Source organism: Polistes canadensis, unplaced genomic scaffold (genome assembly GCF_001313835.1).
Source record: "Polistes canadensis isolate GaletaPanama2010 unplaced genomic scaffold, ASM131383v1 scaffold_249, whole genome shotgun sequence".
Lineage (NCBI taxonomy): Eukaryota > Metazoa > Arthropoda > Insecta > Hymenoptera > Vespidae > Polistes > Polistes canadensis.
In genome coordinates, this window is record NW_014569796.1 from 199,988 (window position 1) to 224,274 (window position 24,287).

Here is a 24,287-nt window from a genome sequence, read left to right on the forward strand (position 1 = left end):
ACTACTAGGGAGCGCTTACGACAACGACATCAGCGCTATCTATCGATGAATTATACAGAGCCCCTTTTAGGTCTTTTCGTTGTTACGACCTTGAGTTGAAGAGACGGCACCCTTTTTGGGTCTTTTCGATAATACGGCACTTAACACAAACAAAATATGCATTTTTTTAAATAATTTTGTATCACAGAAAATAAAACTTCCTTACAAATTCGAATTCCTCCTCGTTCGAACTTTAGTCTTTTAAATAATACCTTGTTCATAAATATCGAAAATGCTATTTTCGACAATTTTATTTAAGGGTAGATAATAGTCCTCAGATTTACTTTTTCTAATTAACTTTAATTATATAGGAATTATGAATAAAGAGACCTAAGAAATAAATTACAATTAAATACGTTTTTTTATAGGTAGAAAAATTTCGTAGACAATTATTTTAGGTACTGTAATTAGTTTAATAATTACAGATACATTTTTTTAATTTTTTTTGTTCCTTTTTTTCATTTTTTTGTTCGTCTTCGCCTTCTAATAATCTTAAAAGTCTAAATTCAGTCCTCCAACCTGTCGACTTACTTATGGGAATTTTATTTTAATTACTATAATACAATAATTATACATATACATACATACATATTATAGTTACAATCTTATTTCAATTCTACCGACGATTCTAGTATAAATATCGCATCCTCGCTCTAGCGATACATATATATATTTATTTATTTTTAAGTTTTATATATATATATATAGGTAACTGATTCATGTACAGACGCAGTTTTTAGTACGATATCTTTTTTTAATCTTATTTTTTTTTTCATTCTTCTTATTTTTATCATTTTACGCGTATATTTATGAGTTAAGCGTATTCTGATTTCAGGTTGTATGCTTAGAAAAAAGCATTATGCGCAATTTCTCCTCATTATATGTGATATAACATGAAAAATTGTTTTTCTCACCGGGAGGATCATGCGCTATAAAATGACTCTTTTGACGATTAATTTTTCATTAATTCGTACGTTCGATTATTTTGTATTATTTCTTATCGAGACGATATGACTGGCAAATTTTACAGCAAATGGCAAATAAAAATAATAACATTAATATATATATATATATATATATAATTAATTATTTCTTCTTAACTTCTTCAAAAATTTCTTCAGATTTTCTAGTCGAAGTTAACAACAGAAGACTATGATATTCTTGACTGTTATGATATAATTAATTAATTATTATATATTTATTTCCATTATTATTTTTTTTCAGTGTTACATTTGTTGTCATAATTCTTTTTTTCTTATGAAACTTGTGTGTCATGGTTATTCTTTCTTTCTTTCACAATATTGTAGAAATTACAAAAATATTTTCTACGGACAAGTCGCTAATGTTACGCAATGCGCAACCTTTGCCGAATGAAATGTAAAAGATCTGTTTTATAAAAGAATATTAGCGAAATAAAAATGTTTATTTGTTTTTTTGTATTAGTAAAAACGAAATTATTATTATACATATATATATTTTTTTTGTAAATAATATTACGGTGAGATGTTTTTTACATATTTTATAACGATGAATTCAAACAACAACATTGCACAAGAGTGTGAACAATTCAAATTTACAAATTACGTTTTTTCAATATTATATGATAGAAATCGGAAGCACTTACGTATATAATAATCTATCATTATAATTCCTCGAAATAATCTTGATCTTCTACATAATTAACCTAACAAACGTGATATATAAATATAAATATATATGCATTGCATGTTGCAAATATATATTTTTATATTATACACACTTATGCACCTTCTCAATGTTTCTAAATTAAGTAGAACTTAGACTTGATGAAATTCACTTTACTCTCTGCTCATAAAATAATTCAAGCAAATGATTAATTTGATTAATGTACAATTTACAATTAAATCTATGTACTATTTTTGTTTATTAATAAATATTCACATAATCATCATCGCGGGATGTTTCTACGAGACTAACTTATCATTATGTAAGAAAATCAAAAAATCATAATTCACGTATTTGTAATTTAGTGTGGAATGTATTTTTGATTAACGAATTATAGTAAATTCTGAATAAACAATCGAACTTAAGTTCTTCTCAATTATAGAGCCTAACAATTGAGAACAACGCCTACAACTTTTCGGCACGAACATATAAAAACTTATACTTACCAACCACATTATTTTGGTTGAACATCTTGTGTCTGTTGCTGCTGTTGCTGTTGCACTTGCTGTGGGTGAACTTGATGTGCAATAGTTTGAAGTCTAACTTGACTTGAACCTGGACTACCTCTTGCTGTGGTAACAATCGGTTTTCCTTGAACTGGCGCTGTTTGTCTTAACTGTGGGTTACCGGCAGTTACTACTTGAATAGTTTGCTTTAAGGAAGCTGGAGCTACTGGTATTACTCGAGTTTGCAAAGGAGATTTGGCTAAAACTACTTGACCTGGTTGCGAAACAGTTTGTCCCGTTGAAACCTACAATTAAACAATAAAATCAAATATTTTGATATTGGAAATAAAGAACATTTATGAAACGCGCGAGTCGATGAACCTACATGTGTAAATTGTTGCATAGCAGACGGCTGTACATGCTTCATTACTTGTTGAATCTGTTGCATTGTCATGGCAGTCGGTAAAGATTTCTGTTGAACAATCAATTGCGTTTGTACCCCACCTTTAGTAGTAACTTGAGCTAATTGTGCTTTTTGAGCAGGCAGCTTTCTCTGAGCTATAATTTGAGAATGCAGTGTCAACTGTCGAATTTGCTGTGGTGTAGCAGTTCTCACACCAGCTTTTACCAAAGTAGCTACCGGTGCACCACTAGCTGATGTACCCGCTGGCTGAACTTGTAATCCAGTTTGTGCAAATATTTGCGCTGGTGTAAGCTCAGATTGAGTAGGTACTTGAACTTGAGCAACCGTCTTATTAGCCTGTTGCTGCAAATTTTGCCTCTTTATTAAAGCTGCCATTTCAGTCTCTGATACTGCCCTTGCTACTGTTTGCTTTCCAACACCACCTTGAGCAGCAGTCGCAGAAGCAATACCCTGTTTCATTAATGTTGCTCTTTGTTGTGCTGCAGCAGCAGAAGCAGCTACTGAGACTTTCTGCCCGGCGACTCCTTGTGCCTGGATAACTTTCAGCTGTTGCTGTCTTAAAAGAAGTTGCTGCTGACGATAATATTGAAATTGGGCAGCTGCCAAAGTCTTGCTACCAGATGCCGCGGCTACGGTAACACCGACTATTCCCTTAGGTGTCACACCTGTAGAACTCTGAGCAGCTGATACTAAACCAGCCGTTGCAATTCTCTGAGCTGCTTGAAGATTAGATACACTAACAACAGTTGGAGTTGCTCTCACGTCCTGCATAGTTAATGTACCACCTTGTCGCGCTTTAACCGTTGTAGTGACCATCGTGGTAGCACAAGTTGTGACACTGCTCATTGTAGTTACGGTCTTCATAGATGTAAGAACATTCGTTGCTACGGTCGTCACTACTTGTGCCAATTGATGCACTTGAGGAGGTGTAGTATTCGATATCGTTTGTTGCGATTGTTGCTGCTGCTGTAATTTAATTTGCTGTTGCTGTTGTACCTGTTGTTGTTGGACTTGCTGTTGTTGGGCTTGTTGTTGCTGCTGTGCTTGCTGCTGTTGTTGTTGTAACAAACGTGCTGTCGCTTGCTGTTGTTGTTCCGCAGTTAAAACCTATACGTAATATATCAATAATAATATGTAATCAAATACGAAAATAAAGAAATTCATTGAAGATACTAACAGCGTGCTTTAGTTTTTCTTTTGCTATTCTATCAGCTCTTCGCGTAGCTACTTCGATCGGTGCTAGTGGATTGTCATATTGAATGTGACATTCAGCTAGGACCGCTGCATTCGTAGGATTCTTCATCAAAGGATTTACTAATAAAGGTTTAACGGTAGAATTTCTTTTGTTAGAAATAGACTTGATAATTTCGAATCTCTGGCAACACATCATCGCGAATGACTGATTTTTATCTTGATTATATAACTGAGATGTTCGCATCGGCCTATTCGTTTTACTCTGTTGCTACAAAAATAATATATAATATAGTATATAATAAAATGATTAAATAATCACATTATTCTCATATCATCAAAGAAATAACTAAAGTATACCTCAGAGACTTGAGGTATTTTATATACGCCTTTTTGTTTCTTTTGTTTTTTTGGTGTTGTATCGTAAAGAAGCTTTCCTTCCTCTCTAGGAACAATCACGGATTCGTAACGATTTTTACATTGTTTAGGTGATCTGTATATTCGCGAGGTATTATTAACAATATCTGCAACCAAATCCCAATTTGGTGTTTGTCCAGGAGACAATATCATTAAATTAAGAGGTAAGCCTTGATAAATTTGAATCGCTTGAAGCAATGCCCAATCCTCGTATATCATCCATTCCAATATGTGTTGCTCTTGTTCGACAGGATTTTTCGTCATATGCGATGGTTTTATACCACCAGGCATCGATATAACAGGTCTTACGATTTCACGATATTTGTGAAGCTTCATATCTCTACGGATTTTCATTAAAGCCGGCGTTGGTCTATCAAACAAGGAACGAGGCGCATATACAGATTCTTCTTTCTGTCGCATTTTGACCGGACGTCGTCCTAAATGAATGATTTCGTTAACATTAAAACAATAATTAATCTGTGAGATTAGAGTTTGAAATAAGGAATTAATTGAATATTCTTACCATCTCGTTCATTCATTCCTGTGTCAGATCTAACTCGTTTTTGTTCTTTCTTAACATAGATAGGAGGTAATTGTGCCTCTGACATTGGCGTATTTTCATACAAAAATCCCAGCGAGTAATCAATGTAGACATCATTGTCTGTTGTAGGAGGAGTTGGTGGGCACCACATCTATCATAAATATGGGTTGAAAACAGTTATGATATCGGTATGTTTTGAAATAGTTATGGGAACGAAACAAATGTTACAACTTATGTGGATATAACTGTTCTCACCCATATCGTTTTATTTCTTATATCCATAAGAGTTATAACATTTCTTCAGTTCTTTATAACTGTTTCAATCAGAACCAATTTATAACCGCTTGAAAAACAGTTATTATCAGAACCGTTTCAACCCCCCGTTATAAATTTTACTACTTACATATTGCAATGAATAAAAGTATATCTTAAAGTGACATAACAAACACAGATTAATACAAATATATTTGTTTACTAACCGGCATTGGCTCCATCGTGTCGTCTGACAACCATATCTGTAAGACAGGAAAGCATAATCATGAAATCAATTGTATGATGTAAAATTATTCATTGAATAAAAAATGTTAAAAAACACAAATCTGTAGAATAATATATGAGAAATGAATAGTATATTCGTATATATGCATGATGTTTTATACCATATATATGATTACTTCGACACAGTTCTCTTTTTGAAGATATTAATTCAACTTACCTTACCTTACAAAACTTCCTGATTATATATACATTTTTGTTTGACTTTGTTTTATTACATAAATTTTTTTGTTCTAACTATCACGAATATTAGTAACAGATAAAAAAGTATACGCTAAACTAAACTTTTTCTTTTCATGTATAATAAATATAAAAATAAGTGATTAATATATACTTTAATTAAAGTTAGGAAGAAGAAAAAGGAAGCATGGACACGTATGATTCGCTCAAAGGTTTGTTCCTCTTCTAAACATATATATATATATATATATATANGTTTGACGGAAGTACCATACGGAATTGGCCGCAATTTTGACAAACCCTTCTCTATGTCACGTGCATATACGGATAGGCGTGCGAGCATGTACGCGATCTAACGCACGTAACCTATATATATATATATATATATATATATATATGTATATATGTATACTTCTATATCAAAAAAGAAAATCATCTCTTTAAACAATATGAAATGTTACCATGATAATTATTATTAATACTTTTTGAACCCGTACGCTTGTCAATGTGCCTGCTTATATCTTGGGTGACTCCAAGTTTGGAATGGCAAAGGCAGTGTTTTGGTGCCATTTTTCTAAACTATAGATTATTATACTGGAGCTCTTTCTATGCATGCTACAATCTAAAAATAATAACAAATATCTTTTCTTTTGCCTTTTATGAACGTGCGGTCATGACAGCCTTGCCACACCAAACCGACATTAACGAGAATGCAAGAGAAGAAGAGAAGAATAATAGAAGAGTAAAAGAGTAGAAAATAAGAAAAGAAGAGAAGAAGACGGGTGATTTTGTAGAGAGCTAGAGAGAAAGAGGTGAAAAGAAAAAAATAGAAATAGAAATAATAACAGAAAGAGAGAGAGAGAAAGAAAGAGATATATATATATATAAAGAGATAAAAATTAAGAAGTAGAGAAAGCACGCGCGCGAAAGAGAAAGAGAGAGAAGTGTGAATAATTTACTTTAGAAATATATTATATAAACAAGCACACTGAGCAAGTTGTTTGACACCAAAACGGAACTGAACCTTTGATCGAACAGACTTGGATACGCACCAAGAAATAAGAAAACACATTTTGTTAGCTTTTTTATTTCGTAGTAAGGAATACTTTGTTTATTATCCTTTCTCGGATGCACTCGATCATACAAAAAACAGGCACGCAACTTAAGTATTACATTGGAGGAGAAAAGGATATATTGATAAACGAAGAATTAGTCTTACAGCTAAGATATAATCAGGTCATCACACCTTGCCGTGATTTATGTGGCGCAAGGTATTTCTTTCTTTTTACTTTTTTGTTTGTTTGTTTTTTGTTATGAGAGCAGAAGTACGGCGCGTATTTTTTTAATAAATTATCATGAACCCCTCCTACAATCTTTTTCACTGCATTTTAGACTTGACACCACATCTTTTTTTTTTCTTTTTTAAAATGTTCCTCAAACGCCGTTTAAATCCTAAAAGCTACACGACACAACAGCTTGTTTTTTCTTTTTCTTTTTTACTGTGTCTCTAATATATATAAACTATTATAATACACTTGTGTGTCCTGTGTGTATACGTGTATGCATGTATGTATATATGTTCGTTCCTGAACGTCTTACTTAAGATTATCAATGTATAAATTACAATACCACCGTACGAACGTTTTCCATTCTTTCTTTTTTTTTCGAATCTTTACAATGCAGGGCACGATTTACAATGCTAGAAAATATTACACATGTGTGCCCCCTGAGTAGTAAAAGATACAAAAAAAGAAATTGAAGAAGAGTAATAATAATAATAATAAAAAACAAAAAGAACATCTCTTTCAATATACATATATATATATACAAGACTACTCGAAATAAAGAAAAATTGAAGAAGTAGAAGAAGATGAAGTAATAAAGAGAAGTAGAAGAGAAGAAGTAGAAGAGAAGAAGAACAGAACTTGACCTTTCTCGTGTACTGTATCGCCACCATTTTTTCTATGAGATTTCTCGAAAGAGGCATTTTTTTAATACGTACGGCAGATTTTTTATGTAGTAGATAGACTAACATATTATGTATATATTTTATATACAAAAATGCATTGCTAAATGTTACAGCAATAATAAAATTCCAGTGAGACTCAAGATGATATTAAATTATCACCACTGAACTTATCCATTGTTGTTTTCTCTTTTTCCGAGCTTAGAAGAGAAGGAGGAGGGTTGGAAGGAGATTGCAATCGAACAGATTTCTTTAACGGTTGAATTTGTAACTCCTCTGTATCAAAAGTCTCTAAAATTGTATCTCCAATTTTACTTTCTGTGGAAACAGGGCCTGATTTATTAGCGGAGGTCAATCGTGTACGTTTCATTTTTTTTCTTGACTTTTTCGAAGTCACTTCTGTTAATGTATCATTGTTTATACCGACTAAAGTGATCACAGTAGATTTCAAAGAAACCTTTTCCGTGTTGTTAGTCTTTAATGGATTAGTTGCTGCATTAGCAGTTTTGTTAGAATTCAAATAAGTACTGTTTACATTAGACGTCTCATCCCTTTGTGTCGACTCATTAATGTGCTTTACTTCGTTTTTCAAGTTTGATATAGTATTCGATAGCCGTTTGTTTGATATCTCTAAAATGTTGTCAGAATTCTTCTTATTTGACTGTTTCGATTCGCTCGTAGCAGAATTCGAATTTTTACTATTATTCGTTTTGATATTATGATTGTTTCTCGTATCTAATGTAAGAATAGCTACAACTTTAGCGGTTCGTTGAGGTTTTTCTTTGACTTCAGAAAAAGTTAATTTGATTTGGTCATTCTCCTGTGAAAATGCTTCCTCTGTAGCAACCGCATTACCATTCGTATCTGTGCTTAAATTTTGCTGCTCACACATTTTCTGTTCATCCGAGGCTCCTTTTATCGACAATGAAGAATCTGATTTTCTGATGTGTCTATTTCCTCTTAACACCGGTGCTGATGTCGATGGTGTCTTTAAATAATTTAAAATACCGACCTGCCCAGAACGAGTCACCCTGGATGAACTTTTTTCAGTAGTAGGCACTGGTGTACCTGGACGATGTTTCTGATTACCACTAGTACTCTCGCTACTACCAACTACTTTCTTTTGAACAGCTTTACTTTGTGCAGTAGACGATAATTCATTGCTCTCTGTGGTGGATGATTTCATAGGTGGTATGGATCTACTTCTTCTGAACACTACAGGATTTAAAAAACCATTATTGTCCAGAGATGACTTCGAGCTACGCGTCGTTGGTTTTTCATAAGCTTTATTACTAATATGCTCATCGTTTTTCGTTGAAGAATTAATCGCGGTAGACCTAGTGATCGGCCTAAGTGATTTTAAATCTGACGATGGTGTGCCTGGTCGACGTCTTTGAGATTTTTGCATATACGAATTTTCGATTGCTGTTAACATCATTGATTGATTCACAGAAGATCTTGTTACTCTACTATAATCCGAGGCAGACTGGGAATTACTATTATTACTATCAGAAGTTCGGGACATAGTTACTTTAGCTGTTACAATTTGTGAATTAAGAGCAACGTTAGAATAACGATTGGTAACTTCTAGTTTTATATTCTTCATATCACACGATGAAATTTCCTCGAGTTTTGTATTGGTATTAGATGTTATTTCCGAATCAACATTGTTGTTTGAATTTTCTAATAACATAACAGCTTTAGCGCTACGCGTGGTTACTCCTAGAGTGCTAGATAAATCAGATTTCCATGATTTAGATTTCAATTCGTTATTTGAGCACTCTTTGGACGATTCTGTACTTATTTTTTTAGGTATTTCAGATTTTTCAAAGTTCGTTTCCTTATTCAATTCATTACTTAGGTCGTTACATTCATTTGTAGGAAGAGAATCGTCTAACGTACTAACTGTAGAAGACAGTTCTAGTTGATCGTCATCTTCAGTAACCTGATTCTTGGCAATTTCGGTAGTAAATTTTTGACTAGTATCAATTGATATCACAGAATTTTCTGTAACTGATTCATTAATTAAATCTTCAGTTTCCACTGAAGAATTATCGATACTTTGAAACGTTGTATCTGAATCGACACTTCTGTGCTCATCTAATGAAGATGAATTAGATTCTTTTAAATCTATGCGAGAATCAATTTTAGTTTCATTATTATCTACAGTTACAGGATCAGTACTATTTTCATTTTGTATATTTTCATACGAAGAAAGCGAGTATGCAAATAATGTAGATTTTGAATTAGAGTTAGACATTGGACATGTTGATTTATCATCACTGCTTAAATACATTGACGAAGAATTGGATTCTGAAAAATTTGATTTATCAGTAGTTTCTTCAATTAAAATTTTAGAAATGACTGGTTCATTAATGGGTTCTAAAATTTCTTTTACATTGTTTCTAATTGGATTTTCTTCAACATTTTCAGAAGATTCACTACTCTCATTGATGGGATTTTTATTCTCTACTTTGTCTTGATTATGTTTTACATTATCAATAGACTTATTAATTTTATTCAATAAAGAATTAGCTTTTTCCGATTTAAAATTTATTTCAGAAGGCTCCGAATTTTTATTATTATCCACGCTAGTTGTAATATCATCTAATTCTAATTTAACTTCAGAAACTGTCGTTGTGACGTCAAAACGTTTTATTGATGAAGATGAAGACTGAAGAGAAGAAGCTTCTTCACCAGCAGTTTCATTATTAGCGAGTATTTTAATTGTTGATTTAAAACATTTTTCGGAAACCACATTACATTTATTTATTTGGGAAATCGTATCTTCGATATTCGAAGAAATTACAGATGCCGATTTCGTATCGTCAGATTTAACGTATATCTCAGTTTCCGAAAATTCGGAACACTTAACGACGTCTGTCGTGCTGCTGTTGCCTTTATTGTGAAATTTTATAGAATTTTTATCAATTTGCAATTGACACGAAAGATTCGAAGAAGAATTCTCTTCACAATTAATGGTAGTCTTTTTATAACTCTCCTCAATAGCTTTAGTTGGTTTAACCCTATCGTCATCTTCGTCAGAATCATTTGATTTTCCAGTCGTATTCAAGTCATTTTCAATCTGTGACAAAGAGGAGGCAGAGATAGTAGCGGTCGCTTCATTCCCTTTAAGATCAATCTTTTTTCTTTTGCTAGACCTACGTCGACACTTTGGCTTAACTCCAGGAAGAATCGGACTCACATCTAACGTCCACAAATTAATCTTAACGTTCCCCCTAGATCTAGTTCGTGGACTGTTTAAATCGAAATGATTTTGATCACAAGGTTTGTTCGAACGATTATTACGTTTAGGATAAGATCCTCGTTCTGAATCATTACGATTATCAGTCTCTTCCTCTTCGTCCTCTTCGTCACCTTGACTCTGACTTTCTGTATGACTTGACTCCTCATCGAGACTATCCTCAACAACATCTTCCTCCTGAGAATCCGAATCAGATTCTGTTGTAGTATCTGTTTCACTCTCAGAAGATTCCCGAGTACTTCTACTATTTCGCTTGCGCGAACCTCTCCTCCTCCTCCTCCTATTACCACCACTACTACCTTGCCGAACTTTCTTACTAACTAATTTCTTTGAATTATTAGCACTATTAACCTGATTCTGCGCGTCCTCACGTCCAAAGGTCAGAGGTTTCTCGTCATCATCAGCCAGTCGCATACGTCTTTCCTCTTCCTCGCGAAGTGCACGCAAACGATCCATTTCCCATTCTTTCTTCTGTTCTTCGAGTTCACGTTCGGCGGCCGCCAATTGTGCGGCTGAAAACGCACCTTCAGACTCTTCCACGAACTTCATCGCATATCGTTCAATTGGCGTTAACTAAATATGAAAATTATTTGATGAAATTTTATATTAAAAGAAAAATTTGCAATTTTACTTCTTTTTGTTTTATAATAATTATATACTTAAGTTATTGTTGGATTATAAAATTATTTTAATAAATTTCGTTACCTGAGACACTAAATTCTGTACTTCTTGTTCCGCCTTGCTAACTTGAACGTCTTCTTTATCTACATCATCTAAAGGAATATTCTCGTCGAACTCTGCTAAATCAGCAACTGCCTCAGCTTTTGCTATTTTAGCTGCCTGAACATCGAGATCTTCTTCCGCAGCTGCAAGAGCACTTTCAAGAGCACCCATTGCCACTTTATCTTCAACGTGTTCAAGTACTTCTGCCATCCTGGTTGATGCATCATTTTCAGATTGATCGATGTTAAAGAGATCTTGAATAGTAGACTGTAAAGTATATAAATAAGGATTATAAATAAATTTAAAATATGATATTAGATTTGTGTTTGCATTCATAATAATAAAATTCTTACACTCTTAAAGTAAGCTGTTGTAAAGTTTCCACCTTCGATAGCAAGATCTCCAAGTAATCTTTTTTGATTAGCTTTCTTCAAAATATTTTCTTCTACAGTTTTTTCGCTTACCAATCTAATAAAAATTCAATGCAACATATTATTCATTTGTCATGTAATTTCTTATTTTAATTTTATGAATAACCATCGATACAACAGTATCAAGTTTACCTGTAGATATGTACGTCGCGCGTTTGACCTATTCTATGACACCTATCTTGTGCCTGAGCATCCATTGTAGGATTCCAGTCACTATCATAAAATATGACTGTATCTGCTCCTGTTAAATTCACACCGACTCCACCAGATCTTGTAGATAGTATAAAACAAAATATTCGTTTGTCGCCATTAAATCTTTCCATTAGAACCTGGAAAAAAAAATTGAACAATGCAACGATATTGAACATTTAATATTTGATGATATAAAAAATAGTCGAACATACCTGCCGTTGATCTACTCTAGTAGTGCCGTCTAAACGCAAGTATATATGACCATGGAAATTAAGAAAAGCTTCGAGTACATCTAACATCCTAGTCATTTGAGTGAAAATGAGAACTCTATGATTTTCAGACTTCAATTTTCTAAGAAGAAGATCCAAGGACTGTAGTTTACCACAATCGTATTGTATTAATCTAGGTTCAGGGAATTGTGTCATCATCGACCTAGTCACCGGATGGAATAATTGCATTTTTGGTGACAACTCGCGTTGCAATTCTATCTGCATACGACGCTGATTCCAAAGCTTATGCGGCGGTGGATGAGAAACATGGAAGCGCGGTACTGGTGCACGTACAGCAGGAACGTAAACAACAAATCTTTAATAAAAAATAACTCCATGAAGATAACAGAAATATTAAATAATTATATTCAATAATATTAATTAAAATTACCTCTCAAAAACTTCTTTAAGCTCTTCAACAATTCGTTCAGTACTTTTTATTGCTTCTGCTAATGCTTCTGTACAGGAGAAAAATTGCTTCCGTGTACGAACAGGTATTTTAGCAGTTTTGCAATTTACAAGACCATTATGCCAAGAGCAGGCTGTGGATGGTTTTCCAATTCTTAATGCAGTAAATAAATCTTCACCGTATAATGGACACGCTGCACATCGACCTTCGTTAATGTTTGCCAATGAACGAAGTTTTCCTTGTCTCCTTTGCTTTCGTTCTTCTTCCAATTGTGGCTGATATATAATAAAATATAATAGTTCATAAAAATATAATAAAACATATTTGAACAGATGTTAATAGTAATATATCATGCAAATATTCACCAAATGAAATTCTGATTTAGGCTGTTCCTTTGCTTGAGTCTTTTCAGATTCCTTTAGCGTATGCCTCGTAATAATACCACAGCGTAAAGTTTGTTGATGAGTAGGTTGCCCATTACCAGCAGTAGACTGTGCCTGTGATCCAGTAACATTCAAGGGTGGAACCCTCATTACTGGTCTCCCACTAGTTCCACTCGTAGTCGTAGTAACGACTCCTCCAACGACTTTATTTACTGTGGTCGCAGAAGTAGCTAGGCCCATTAAAGATTTAGATAGTACTGTTAATCGTTGTCCAGTCGGTGTCATTACCGGAAATGAAACTAAAATAAAATAACATTTTCTTTATTAATATACTGATTCAAAGTTTTTATCATTGGCTTAGAATATAAAAATGTAGTTATTAATCATAAATGTTGTGATTAAAATACAATATAAATTTTTAATAAAATCAGCAAAGACACATAACATCATGCAAAGATACTCCACGTATTATCATGCTCATTTTTGAAATTATTAGGTGTTTAACTTTGTTTCCGCCGTTTTTTTCCTAAATTCGAGACTTTTTTTTTTAAAGAACTGGTTATACATTTATGATTCAAAGTATTGTCCATCGCTGGTCACTTTTTCTCCTATCTTTAGAACAACGTAATAAATCGAATAATGTTTCAATGGGATTATGTTGGCAGATGCTCAAGCTTATTGTATGATGTCTATGATCTATTTATTTCGACCACTAACTAACCGCTAAAACACTCTATAGGAAAACGGCGGAAGCAAAGTTGTAGACCTAATATGTGATTGTCAGTGGGAAATGATCACTCTTCTCACAAACCTGTGTTAGTATTTTGTTGATTTGAAGTCAAAATGATATGTCTACCAGTAGAGGTTTGAACCAGCTGTGCAAAACCGGGCACTGGTATTCTCTGGACGGAATCACCTTGTTTGACTGTAACTGTCTGTGTAGCCAACCTTTGCAGTCCATCTCGAATATTTGCATTCCCAACTGTAATTCTCTGTGCATTCATAGATGCTGTTGTTGATGTAATCGTTGTACTTTGTGAATTATGTGCCAATGTTCCAACAGGTATAGCTATTAGATACATGGAACTTATGTAAAACATATACAAAAGAAAAGCTAATAATACTAGTATTATTGTATTCTTGGTTCTAGAATGCTTATAAAATAAGATGATTATAAACAAGCTGGCCTGAGAAAATTATTCTAGCACCGTTGCAAACATGATTGAACAATACATACAATCACCAATCGACGATGCATTAAAATATTTTTCAAACGTTTCAATTCAATACCTTTTACACTGCCTTGATGCTGCACCAATTGCACAGAGTATCCTTGCAACTGTTGACCACCTGCTACTCGTAATGTTACACCTTAAATGAATGAACGATATACTTAGATCTATAGTCTTTTTTAGAAAGCAAATATTTATATGAATTATAAAGACTACAAAACAATTCATACCTTGACCTGGAGTACTTTGATTGTTGAAAGATTTAATTAATGGTGACGTGCCAACTCTTGGAGTCGGTAATATACCAGCTAAACTTTTAACTTTAGTTTGAGCTGGCTGTGGAGCTGACGATGGTTTGACTTGATTTGATAATCTGACATTAATTTTTATTTTTCCAGAAGGACATCTAGGAGGTGGATCTGGCTGATTATCTATTTCTTCTATTAGTTTTCTAGAAGTTTTTAAGCGTTTTATTCTATGTGCTCCAAATGCTGTTAATGTAAATTCCGAGTCTAACAATAACAGATTTAAGGTAGACAGATCAATATGCTGTAAAAATATATATAATAAAATTACATTTAACATTTGTATATCAAATATATGTGTGTGTGATTATATTAGTATGAAATTATAAAATATATTTACTTTAAATGGATCATAATCAAGAACACTCCATACTAAAGAAGCTGTAATAAATTCTATTGCTTCCATTTGAAACGGAGAGACTGTAGGTCGGACTTCAAATAAGTTTGGATGGTTACAGACTTTGCGCAATTGCATTAATACGTTGATTACACTTAACAGATTTCCACTAGCCAAAGTTTCCTTCGTCCTTTTGATATAAATTAAAATTAATTAATGTTCATTTTTTTTAATATATACTTTATTACCCTACATACAGAATAAAAATATATCATAATCAAATGATAAAGTAAGCTACTTACTTGGCCCGAGACATGAAATCATCATACAAGTATCTTTGTCTTTTGGACAATCGACACATAACAACATGCTCATACTTCTTTGGCAATTGTTTCTCCACCTCAGTTTTTAATCTCCTTAAAAGAAACGGTCTTAGTACCTAAAAAAACAAAATTAAAAATACCTTAGTAATCAATTTGTATAAACATAGCATTAACAAAACAATGCATGTGAAATATATATATAGTTATAAAAATCTAAGAATCATTGTTTCTCCAAACAGGATACGTATGCCATATAAATTACCATTTCTGACACGCGAGTTTTATAGAGAACTTATTTAATATCTCGCTATTTATGAATAAAAACACACAACGTTATAAGATATCACGTGTCTGTTGTCGGTAGCGAGAAAAGGTTTTTTTTTTTTTATAACAGACAAGTGCAAAAATAGTACGTACAGACCTTGTGTAGACGACGAATAATTTTCTCGTTGTACTCGCTGTTTCCTTCAATCATTCCTGTAACTGGATTACTGAACCACTCTTTAAATTCTCTATGGGATTGAAACACATTTGGCATTAAAAAATGCATTAAAGACCATAATTCCATCAAATTATTTTGAAGAGGGGTTCCTGTTAGTAGCAATCGCCTAGAATCAAATACGATGATATACTCTAATGTGTTTTATAAATTAATTAGTCGGTTACATATATATTTAAATTCTTTATTTTAATATTCACCGTTGAGTTTGAAAATTTAATAGCAATTGCCATCTTTGTGACTTAAAATTTTTTATATTTTGAGCTTCGTCTAAAATGAGGTATTTCCATTTTTTTCTTCTAAAACTTTGATGATCTTGTATGACAAGTTTGTAAGATGTAATGCATATGTGAAAAGCGTTTGGTTTGGTCCATCCTGTGTGAAATATAATTTTTATTAAATAAAATTTAAATAATATTTCTATTTGTACAATATTATCATTGCGGGAAATAAATTCTTTATTATTACCTGTCCTCTTTTGTTTTCTCTCTTTTTGTGTGCCATAGTACGTTAATATTTTAAATCCTGGACACCACTTTTTACATTCCATTTCCCAATTAAGCATTACAGATGTTGGTACTATTATAAGATGAGGACCCCAGTTACCCTTTTCGCAAGCCAAATGTGCTAATAATGCTATTGTCTGTATAGTTTTTCCCAAACCCATTTCATCGGCTAAAATACCATTCAACTTTCTATCATACATTGTTACAAGCCAATCCAACCCAATATGTTGATACTCTCGAAGTGAATGTTTTAAAAGAAACGGGATTTTTGTAACAACCTATAAACGTGAAATGTTTATAAGTACCTATATCTTAATAAAAAGAAAAAAATACAAAAGAATAAACGTATCTTGCGAAAAAATGTCGTGACAACCTTTTAAAGTAAATCAATATATGAAGTTACTAAATGACAACGCAGTCACTTATACTTTACCCTTCCTGAAATGGTCTATGTGCAACTAAGATGTCACATTACCTTGGATGGAAAGGGTAATACTTGTACTATCGACTCATCAGCAAAATATTCAATATTCAATATAAGATAAAGAATTACTTACACAAGTAGTAAGCAAAGTATTTCCTTTAGGTTGTATGCTTTCTGCTAAAGCTGCTACATTGTCCATTTCATTATGAGCATCTTCCACGTGATCTGCTTCTGAAGTCTGAAGATAAATGTGCGACATATAAAAATAATTCATTATCTCTCTCAAATAGACAATATTAAAATATAAATAAAAACTAGCCTTATTTTCACTCGGTTTCTCAGTAGATGGTTCTTCCAGTAAAGATTTTAGGCCTACATCTGTTTCTGTATCACTATGCATTTGTGAATCTTCAGCTTCATCACTTTCTTCACTTTCACTTTCACTGCTAGTTACTTGTTCTTCGTTCTCCTGAGTTTTTTCTTGGTCAGTTTCTTTATCAGACTCTAAAGAAAAATATTAATATAATTGTGAACAAAATATTATATTTTGATTATATTAAATATTGTAACACTTTTTAATTAATCTCAGACAAATGCCTCATATTACATCAAAAAAAATAGGATCAAGTATGAAAACCATAGCTATCACACCATCAGGATTGGTAAGATATCATCATCGATTATTAAGAAAAATTTAAAACATATATATTGTTGAATGATAAAATTCAAATCATAAAGACTTACCTTGAGCATCATCATCTTCTTCCACATCCATTGGTACATTCGACATATTACCATATTTTGCCATAAGTTCATCAATAGACATTTCATTCTCTGCCTATGAATATAAATATATATATATATATATAAATATATTTTGTTTAATAAAAATATAATCTCTGGAATGTTTTTTTTCTAAATCGTGTGTAATATAAACCTTGAGATCATCCAATTCCTGTCTGTGATCTGTGTTTCCTTCCATTTTCTCCTGTTCCATTATAGTATCTTCTTCATCAGAAGACTCATCCGATGCAGCAACAAAATCAGTATCTTTATCCGAACTTTTTTCATTTTCCTGTAATAGAAATGGTATTGCATAAATCATTACAGTTTATTAATAACCAATTTAAAGATTTAAAGAAAAAGATATACCGCTTCTTTAACTTCTTTTCCACTAGGTGATAAGCTTTTATTTCTTTCTTCTAAATAATTTGGTGGTAGATCTTTCAGAAGATCTTCCAAAGGCATTTCTGATTCTTTTTTTAATAATTCTATTTCTTCTTTTTGATCTGTAGTTGATTTCATTTCTTCTTCGGCTTTAGCTATTGTTTCTTCGTCGTCATCTGAACTTTGATTTGGCTGAAATTCTTCTACAATGGAAAAATAAATTTATTTTTAAATGAATTCACATAATTAAGACATTGAATAAATAAAACAATAAATTCATTCAATTTACCATCAGAAGGAGATTTTCCAGTTGGTACTGGCGAGGAAATACGTGAACTATTTATTGAAGCTGGGATACTCTGAGAGCCATCTGTTTTATTAAGACCTTCAGTTAACCATGTTGAATATTTTTCTGTTTGCCCTACAATGAAATTTAAATGCTGATCTAATGCCTTTTTTCTTTTCTCTTCTAGCCTTGTTTGCTGTTTGTACTCCACCAGCTACAAAGAAAAATATTATGAACAAAGGTTAACTTATTGTTAATGAAATAGCATTAATCAAACATCTCAATATAAGTGTTTAAAGAATAATTGTCCAGCATCAATATTCTTTGACGGTATAAAAATAATTAATACAGCCATACACAATATGCTGACTTTGCTGTTCCCACAACGAGCACACAATCTTAACAAATGTATATTAAAACTGTCGGCTTATTAGTGTGGGGTAACAATAAGTGTGTGTGTGTGTGTGTGTGCGTCGTGTCTGTACATCTACACGTGTGATCATGACAATATAAAAAAAGAAGTAATATAATAAAATTAATATTTTATTATTACCTTTTCTACATTAGCCCAAAAAGTTTTAATTTCTTTTGCAACAAAACTGGCAATTTTTTTGAGTCTAAGTTCTTGAGACTTTTCAGCTTTTTGAGCTTGAATAGCTTTTTCTTGAAAATGTTTTTGCACCATACGCGCACATTTTTTCGCAGCGGCTTTCTTCCATTTTCTTTCTTGCGCAAAATCAGCAGCTAGCCAAACCATTTCCTCCAATAAATAATCCCAATGAGCCTTTGTTCTTGCAGGCTCCTGTACCTTTGGTAATCTTCTTTCAGACCACAGTCCATCTCGTTGTAATTCCGCAATCTTTTGCATTACGTATGCTTCCTATAAGTTCCATAAAATATACATATTAAAATACGTTCAAATTATTGTTGGAATTTCCTACAATCGTTTAAATAATAACCTACTTGTTTTGCTTTTTCTACTATTTGTTCTTGATTATTCGTAATATCACTTGAAACTGCAGAAGTAGTAGATAATTTCATAAGCTTAACAACAGGTTGAGAAGTACTTCTAGATGGGCTAGGAGCTTTTGTTACAACCGGAGTAGTAGGTGTTTTCTCTGAAACTGGATTCGTAGGAGTTGTATGTTTTGGCATCTCTGGGACTAATGGAGTTCCACCTGATATAACAGAAACAAATGATCATTGTAAATAAGTTACGAGAATACGAATAATTGATAGAACTTTTTAAGTTGTTGTAACAAAGCGCCCTTTAGTTGATTAAATTATTTAAACAACTTTACATATGTTTTGTATTATTTTTCCATGCCAAGTAATCGTTTCAATTTGTAAATTATTAAAACATTTGCCTGGCATGAAATTTACATATTATATCATATTAATAAAGATATATATATAATAATTATACAAACTTGGAATATAAAAAGTATAATAAAAATAGCATTTTCTATAATAGCAACATAAATAATACACGTGAAAACAAAAAAGGATTAAAAAACTTTGTTCTTAATAGGCACAACTTTCAATTTCAACATTCAAATTATACAAAAAAGAAAAATGACAAGAATTATTAAATTATATATCCGATAATATTGATAGTGCTCTTTCCTATCATAGACTTGAAATAAAATATATAATTATTATAATAATAATCATGCAGCAATTAAAAGGACTTTATCAGAATTAATACAATTATAAATAATTGTATTCCCAATAAAAAAAAAAAGCTATAAATTAAATTGAAATGAGAAATATATGAATAACATTTTAAATCTTAGTAAATTTTCATATGTTATACATATATTATTTCAAATGTATGTAATAAAAAAATTGTATCCACCACCCGCAACATAACTAGCACCTTGCAAATAATTAACAGAATAAAAAGCACATACAAACAGAAAAAGACATTTAATTATTACTTAAATATAATAAAGAAATCAAGATTTGTTCAATGATTTATCAAATTAAAACACAATTGTTCACCTCAAAGTAAATTTGTATGAAATATTCTAAACATCAAATGACAGGCCCTATAGTAAGTAATCACCTATAATGAGCGTGGGTGCTAGAGTAGAAGTAGGTGGAGGGTGAACGGTGACTGGTGAAGACTGTATTGCTGCTCGGAAGGCAAACACCATGCCATGGCGGCCCCCTTGAGGCCTACCTGGTACTTGTCCTATTGCGCAAATGATTTTTTATTTTATCATGATACATGTACTAAATGCAATCTGCTTTGACTAAATTATTTTTTCCACGATATGTATAATATATTAAAAAATATTAAATTGGCTATTGCCTATGATTCATATAATTTCAATAAAATTATTGATTATCACTTATTATGTTTTAATATGACTTTTAGATAAATATATAAAATAATAATTACAGTACCACAGGCTATCAGTGAGGTAATACTTTATGGCATGCGAAATAAGTAGTATATTATGTAAAAGAATTGATACTGGAATAAAGGTGTGTATAAATGCTTATAATTTTTTGTGCACTTATGTACAAGAAATCAACTATTTATCATTTTATAGCTATTGTTAATAATAGAAATTAAACAACTAAGCATGCTAAGTATTTACTACCTTGTTGACTAAGTTGAGCAACAGCGGCAGGTAAAGTTGTAGATACTGCAACTGGAGTCACACCAACTCCAGAAATTTTCACTTCTGCGTTCTGATTCGTAGGAACTGTAGTTGAAGCAGATGTCGTTACAGGAGATAATGGAATTTCTCGTATTGATGGTAATGGAACTGTTAAATCTTCATCATCATCATCTGGATCTAATCTATGTTGCCTTAAAAAATGTAAATACTGTGATGTAGGTGGACGTTTTTTCCAAGCTTGAAAATCCATCATATTTCCACCAGCATGAAGGAAGAACAATTCTGAAGCGTTCTCAGCATATTTTTCTCTTATTGCTCTCATTCTCTTCATTTTGTGTTCAATAATACGTTTCCTATAACTCATACCATCATCTGCAGTAGCAGTTACTTTCTCCGTATTTTCTGTAAGTTTTAATCTTTTCCTCGCTGGTGGTGACTGCATTGAAACTTGGGAAGAAGGTGCAATAAACATGTTCCCCATAGAAGTTCGCACAAGTTTAGGTGAAGTCGCCAATACAACCTTTGTCGAAGTTTGGCGAGAAGGTGATGTGAGAGGCGTACTACTTGCACTTGGAACTCCCACAGTGCTAACACGAGGTGTTGTGTTACTAATATTAACAATCCTCGTAACACCAACTTGCTGAACATTTGTATTGGTCGTAGCACTACTTGTAATAACCTAGAAAAGATGTAATATTGTATTTATAATCGAATACAACATATTTTATAAAGCAAGCAAAATATTCAAAAAGTACATAATCTAAAAAGAAACGCACATTGTAAAAGAAAAGTATAGAGAGAAGTTTATGCTAACAAGTTAATGTCTTATCGCTATATTTTTATTCATGATTACCTGTGTAAGGCCGGGAACTTGTGAAGTAATAACAAACTGCTGGCCACCACCAGTAGTGAGTACATTGAGCCCTTGGGCTGTAGCCAGAACTTGCTGGAGACTGACAGTTTGTTGTGTTGCACCACCATTGTTTCCCCCATTATTTCCTCCACCCCCGGAAAGGGGCGGCAAAATAGGTGCACTTTGCTTATCACTCATTACATGTGACACTATAAAAATTGTTAAATTATATTGCAATAAAATGATATCTAATCAGATTTAAATTTAAAGTGAAATTTTATATATTTATAACCTAACTATAAAATTTAAAGTTAGTCTGCTAGAATATTGAAGTATTCCAAATTTAAGAAAGAAAACAATTAGAAAATATATATATATATATATACAAGATTAAAAATAGAATGAACAAAATAAAATTTTGATACTACAAAATACATGTGATTTGTATGAACATAACATAATATCATTTATTACATGAATTAAAACAAAGAGTATTCAATTTTTTAAAAAGAAAAATAATTAAGAGATCTATTTAATAAGTTTTACATATACATACATACATACATATGTGTGTAGATATATAAGACTATAATAACGATATAAACAAAACATTTATGTATGTTATTTAAACCAATCTAAAGTACTTCTATCAAAACATCCAACACAAATAAAATTACATACGGAATGTCAACGTAATTAATTATCTTATGAGTATTTGATGAGTACAAAAAGTATTGCATGGCATAATGCATTTCTTTTTTTAGTTTTTAACAAACGCATACTCAGATACGATCTTTGTTCGGGAATAGAGTACAAATACGGTCATGTAAGAATGTTAATTGATTTGTGAAAAAAGCGCCGAAATCAAAATTTCGCTATGTATTCATTCATAAAGACTCATTGGAATTTATAAAACGTTAGTACTGCGCAGAAGTGCGCGTACATTGAAAATTACGGTATCACGAAGACGTTGAATGTCTCAGCGACCAACCGGTCGTCGAAAATAGCGTTGTCATTTCGAATATCGAAAGAAAGTTAAGAATACCCGAGACTTACGCGACAAACATTTGGGGCGTACGAGTGTTCCTTCGACGAATAAATTAAGATTATCCGAATAAATACTTTTGTAATATAATTTTAAATATGCTAATTAATAATTGAGATACAAAGTACGTTATTTTTGATTCTTTAAACTATACCGTTATTCGAAATATATATTTTCTTATAATTGCGTCAGTGGAGCCTCGCGGTGATACAAAAGAATTTTTTCGTCCGCCATGTTGGCGTTGCTCTGATACGAGGGCGGACTTACCATAATGTAATCACAAAATTCTGCAACGTAGGTGAGCCATCCACGAAAATAATTGTCACACCCGTGATCGGCGAGCGTTAAATAGCAATTAGGTACTTCACGTAATATACGCTACATGAGCTATATTTAATATTTTACAGAACATTTTCGCTCGACTTGCTCAAGGACGCAGACACTTCTAAACATGGCGACGGCTCCCGATAAAATTTCGGACGGGACCGGATCAGGAGCAGCTTGCTCATGATCGTTTACAGAAGCCACGGTTGGATGGCGCTACTATGCAGCTCGAACTCTCTGATTGGTTGAAACGAAGGAAACGTTTGGCAACGTGGCATCAATGGGATCACGCGATTGGTGGAATGTTAAAATGTTAAAACTACTAACTTTAATCAAATCAGCAACCATTATTCCTTGCTTGTATTAATATTTCTTACATATTCACATTAACTTTTTTATATTAAACTGTTATTCTTGCATGATTACATAAAAAATTATCAAGATGAAATTTTATTTAATGATCTTAAGACAAAGACTATTTGAACTAATATAAACTTAGATATATCTTCTATAGTTGATATAAAAAAGCTTTTATTCTTTACTAATCCTAATATAGCATTATAGATCCATGACCATACAAGCTAATATTAAATAATCGCGAGTATAATTTCTTATAATAGTACGTATATACGTTGCTTTTATAGTATCATCAGCATAATTATTACAATTATAATCAATTATATGAATTATACAAAGAAACTTCTATAGAAATATCGAATAGATTACTAACTAGTATCTATTATCAAAAACAAATTAATATTCGTAAAAAAAATAAAGCGGATGCAATAAGATGAAATTTGTACTCACTTTATATCATCTCATCCTGTGTTCCGATGATACTTGGAGCTCATTCCACTGTTGAAATATTTTCTGTTCAATAGCACGTGCACACGATTGCCTATCTCTGACCATGTGCGTGCCTGGTGAGCATAGCTTCCGTATAAAGGAAAAATACGTAGAATGCGTATCTTCGATATACAACATTGAAATATTCGATCGTTAATGAGTTGAAGAAAACCATTAAAAGGAGATTTCTTCATCTTCAAAGTGACCTAAGATTGATATGCGGACAAAAAAAAATGTGAAAAACAAGAAAGACGAATATAAATATACGCGTGAATACGAGAAAGGTTAATCTTAGACGAAATATGTCGTACCACGATGTATCCTCTTCTCTCCTTGAATAATTCCATCCACTCGACTTTTTCTTCATCAGGC

The 24,287-nt window shown here is 32.3% G+C and overlaps 1 protein-coding gene across 5 annotated transcripts; it reads right to left on the reverse strand.

Annotated features, from left to right (window-relative positions):
• Positions 1-1,304: 1,304 nt before the first annotated feature.
• LOC106790600 (helicase domino) lies at positions 1,305-23,988 on the reverse strand. 5 transcript variants are annotated; one of them, XM_014755617.1, is made up of 33 exons: positions 23,877-23,988; positions 21,701-21,909; positions 20,827-21,526; positions 20,283-20,411; positions 19,178-19,392; positions 18,768-19,094; positions 18,218-18,428; positions 17,914-18,131; positions 17,699-17,836; positions 17,506-17,599; positions 17,081-17,265; positions 16,895-16,999; positions 16,300-16,615; positions 16,032-16,206; positions 15,754-15,940; positions 15,312-15,448; positions 15,013-15,199; positions 14,598-14,916; positions 14,426-14,506; positions 13,947-14,204; positions 13,118-13,434; positions 12,735-13,027; positions 12,287-12,659; positions 12,015-12,211; positions 11,805-11,919; positions 11,434-11,718; positions 11,080-11,301; positions 5,242-5,277; positions 4,745-4,913; positions 4,165-4,658; positions 3,791-4,075; positions 2,575-3,720; positions 1,305-2,494 (listed from the first exon to the last, which is right to left on the reverse strand). In XM_014755617.1, coding segments are annotated over exons 1-33 (8,421 nt in total). In that variant the 5' UTR covers positions 23,878-23,988; the 3' UTR covers positions 1,305-2,197. The 5 variants fall into 5 exon arrangements, with proteins under 5 accessions (XP_014611103.1, XP_014611104.1, XP_014611100.1 ...); XM_014755618.1 differs by lacking the exon at positions 20,283-20,411; XM_014755614.1 differs by lacking the exons at positions 1,305-2,494; positions 2,575-3,720; positions 3,791-4,075; ... (1 more) ...; positions 4,745-4,913; positions 5,242-5,277 and having other exon boundaries at positions 6,574-11,301.
• Between the last annotated feature and the right edge of the window lie 299 nt (positions 23,989-24,287).

Excerpts from the sequence above, each read along its gene's own strand:
- LOC106790600 (XM_014755614.1), bottom strand. Across the intron at positions 15,449-15,753 it reads TTATTCGTCGTCTACACAAG|GTACTAAGACCGTTTCTTTT; the intron begins GTCTGTACGTAC and ends TTGTTTTTTTAG. Across the intron at positions 14,917-15,012 it reads TTGATTATGATCCATTTAAA|CATATTGATCTGTCTACCTT; the intron begins GTAAATATATTT and ends ATATTTTTACAG.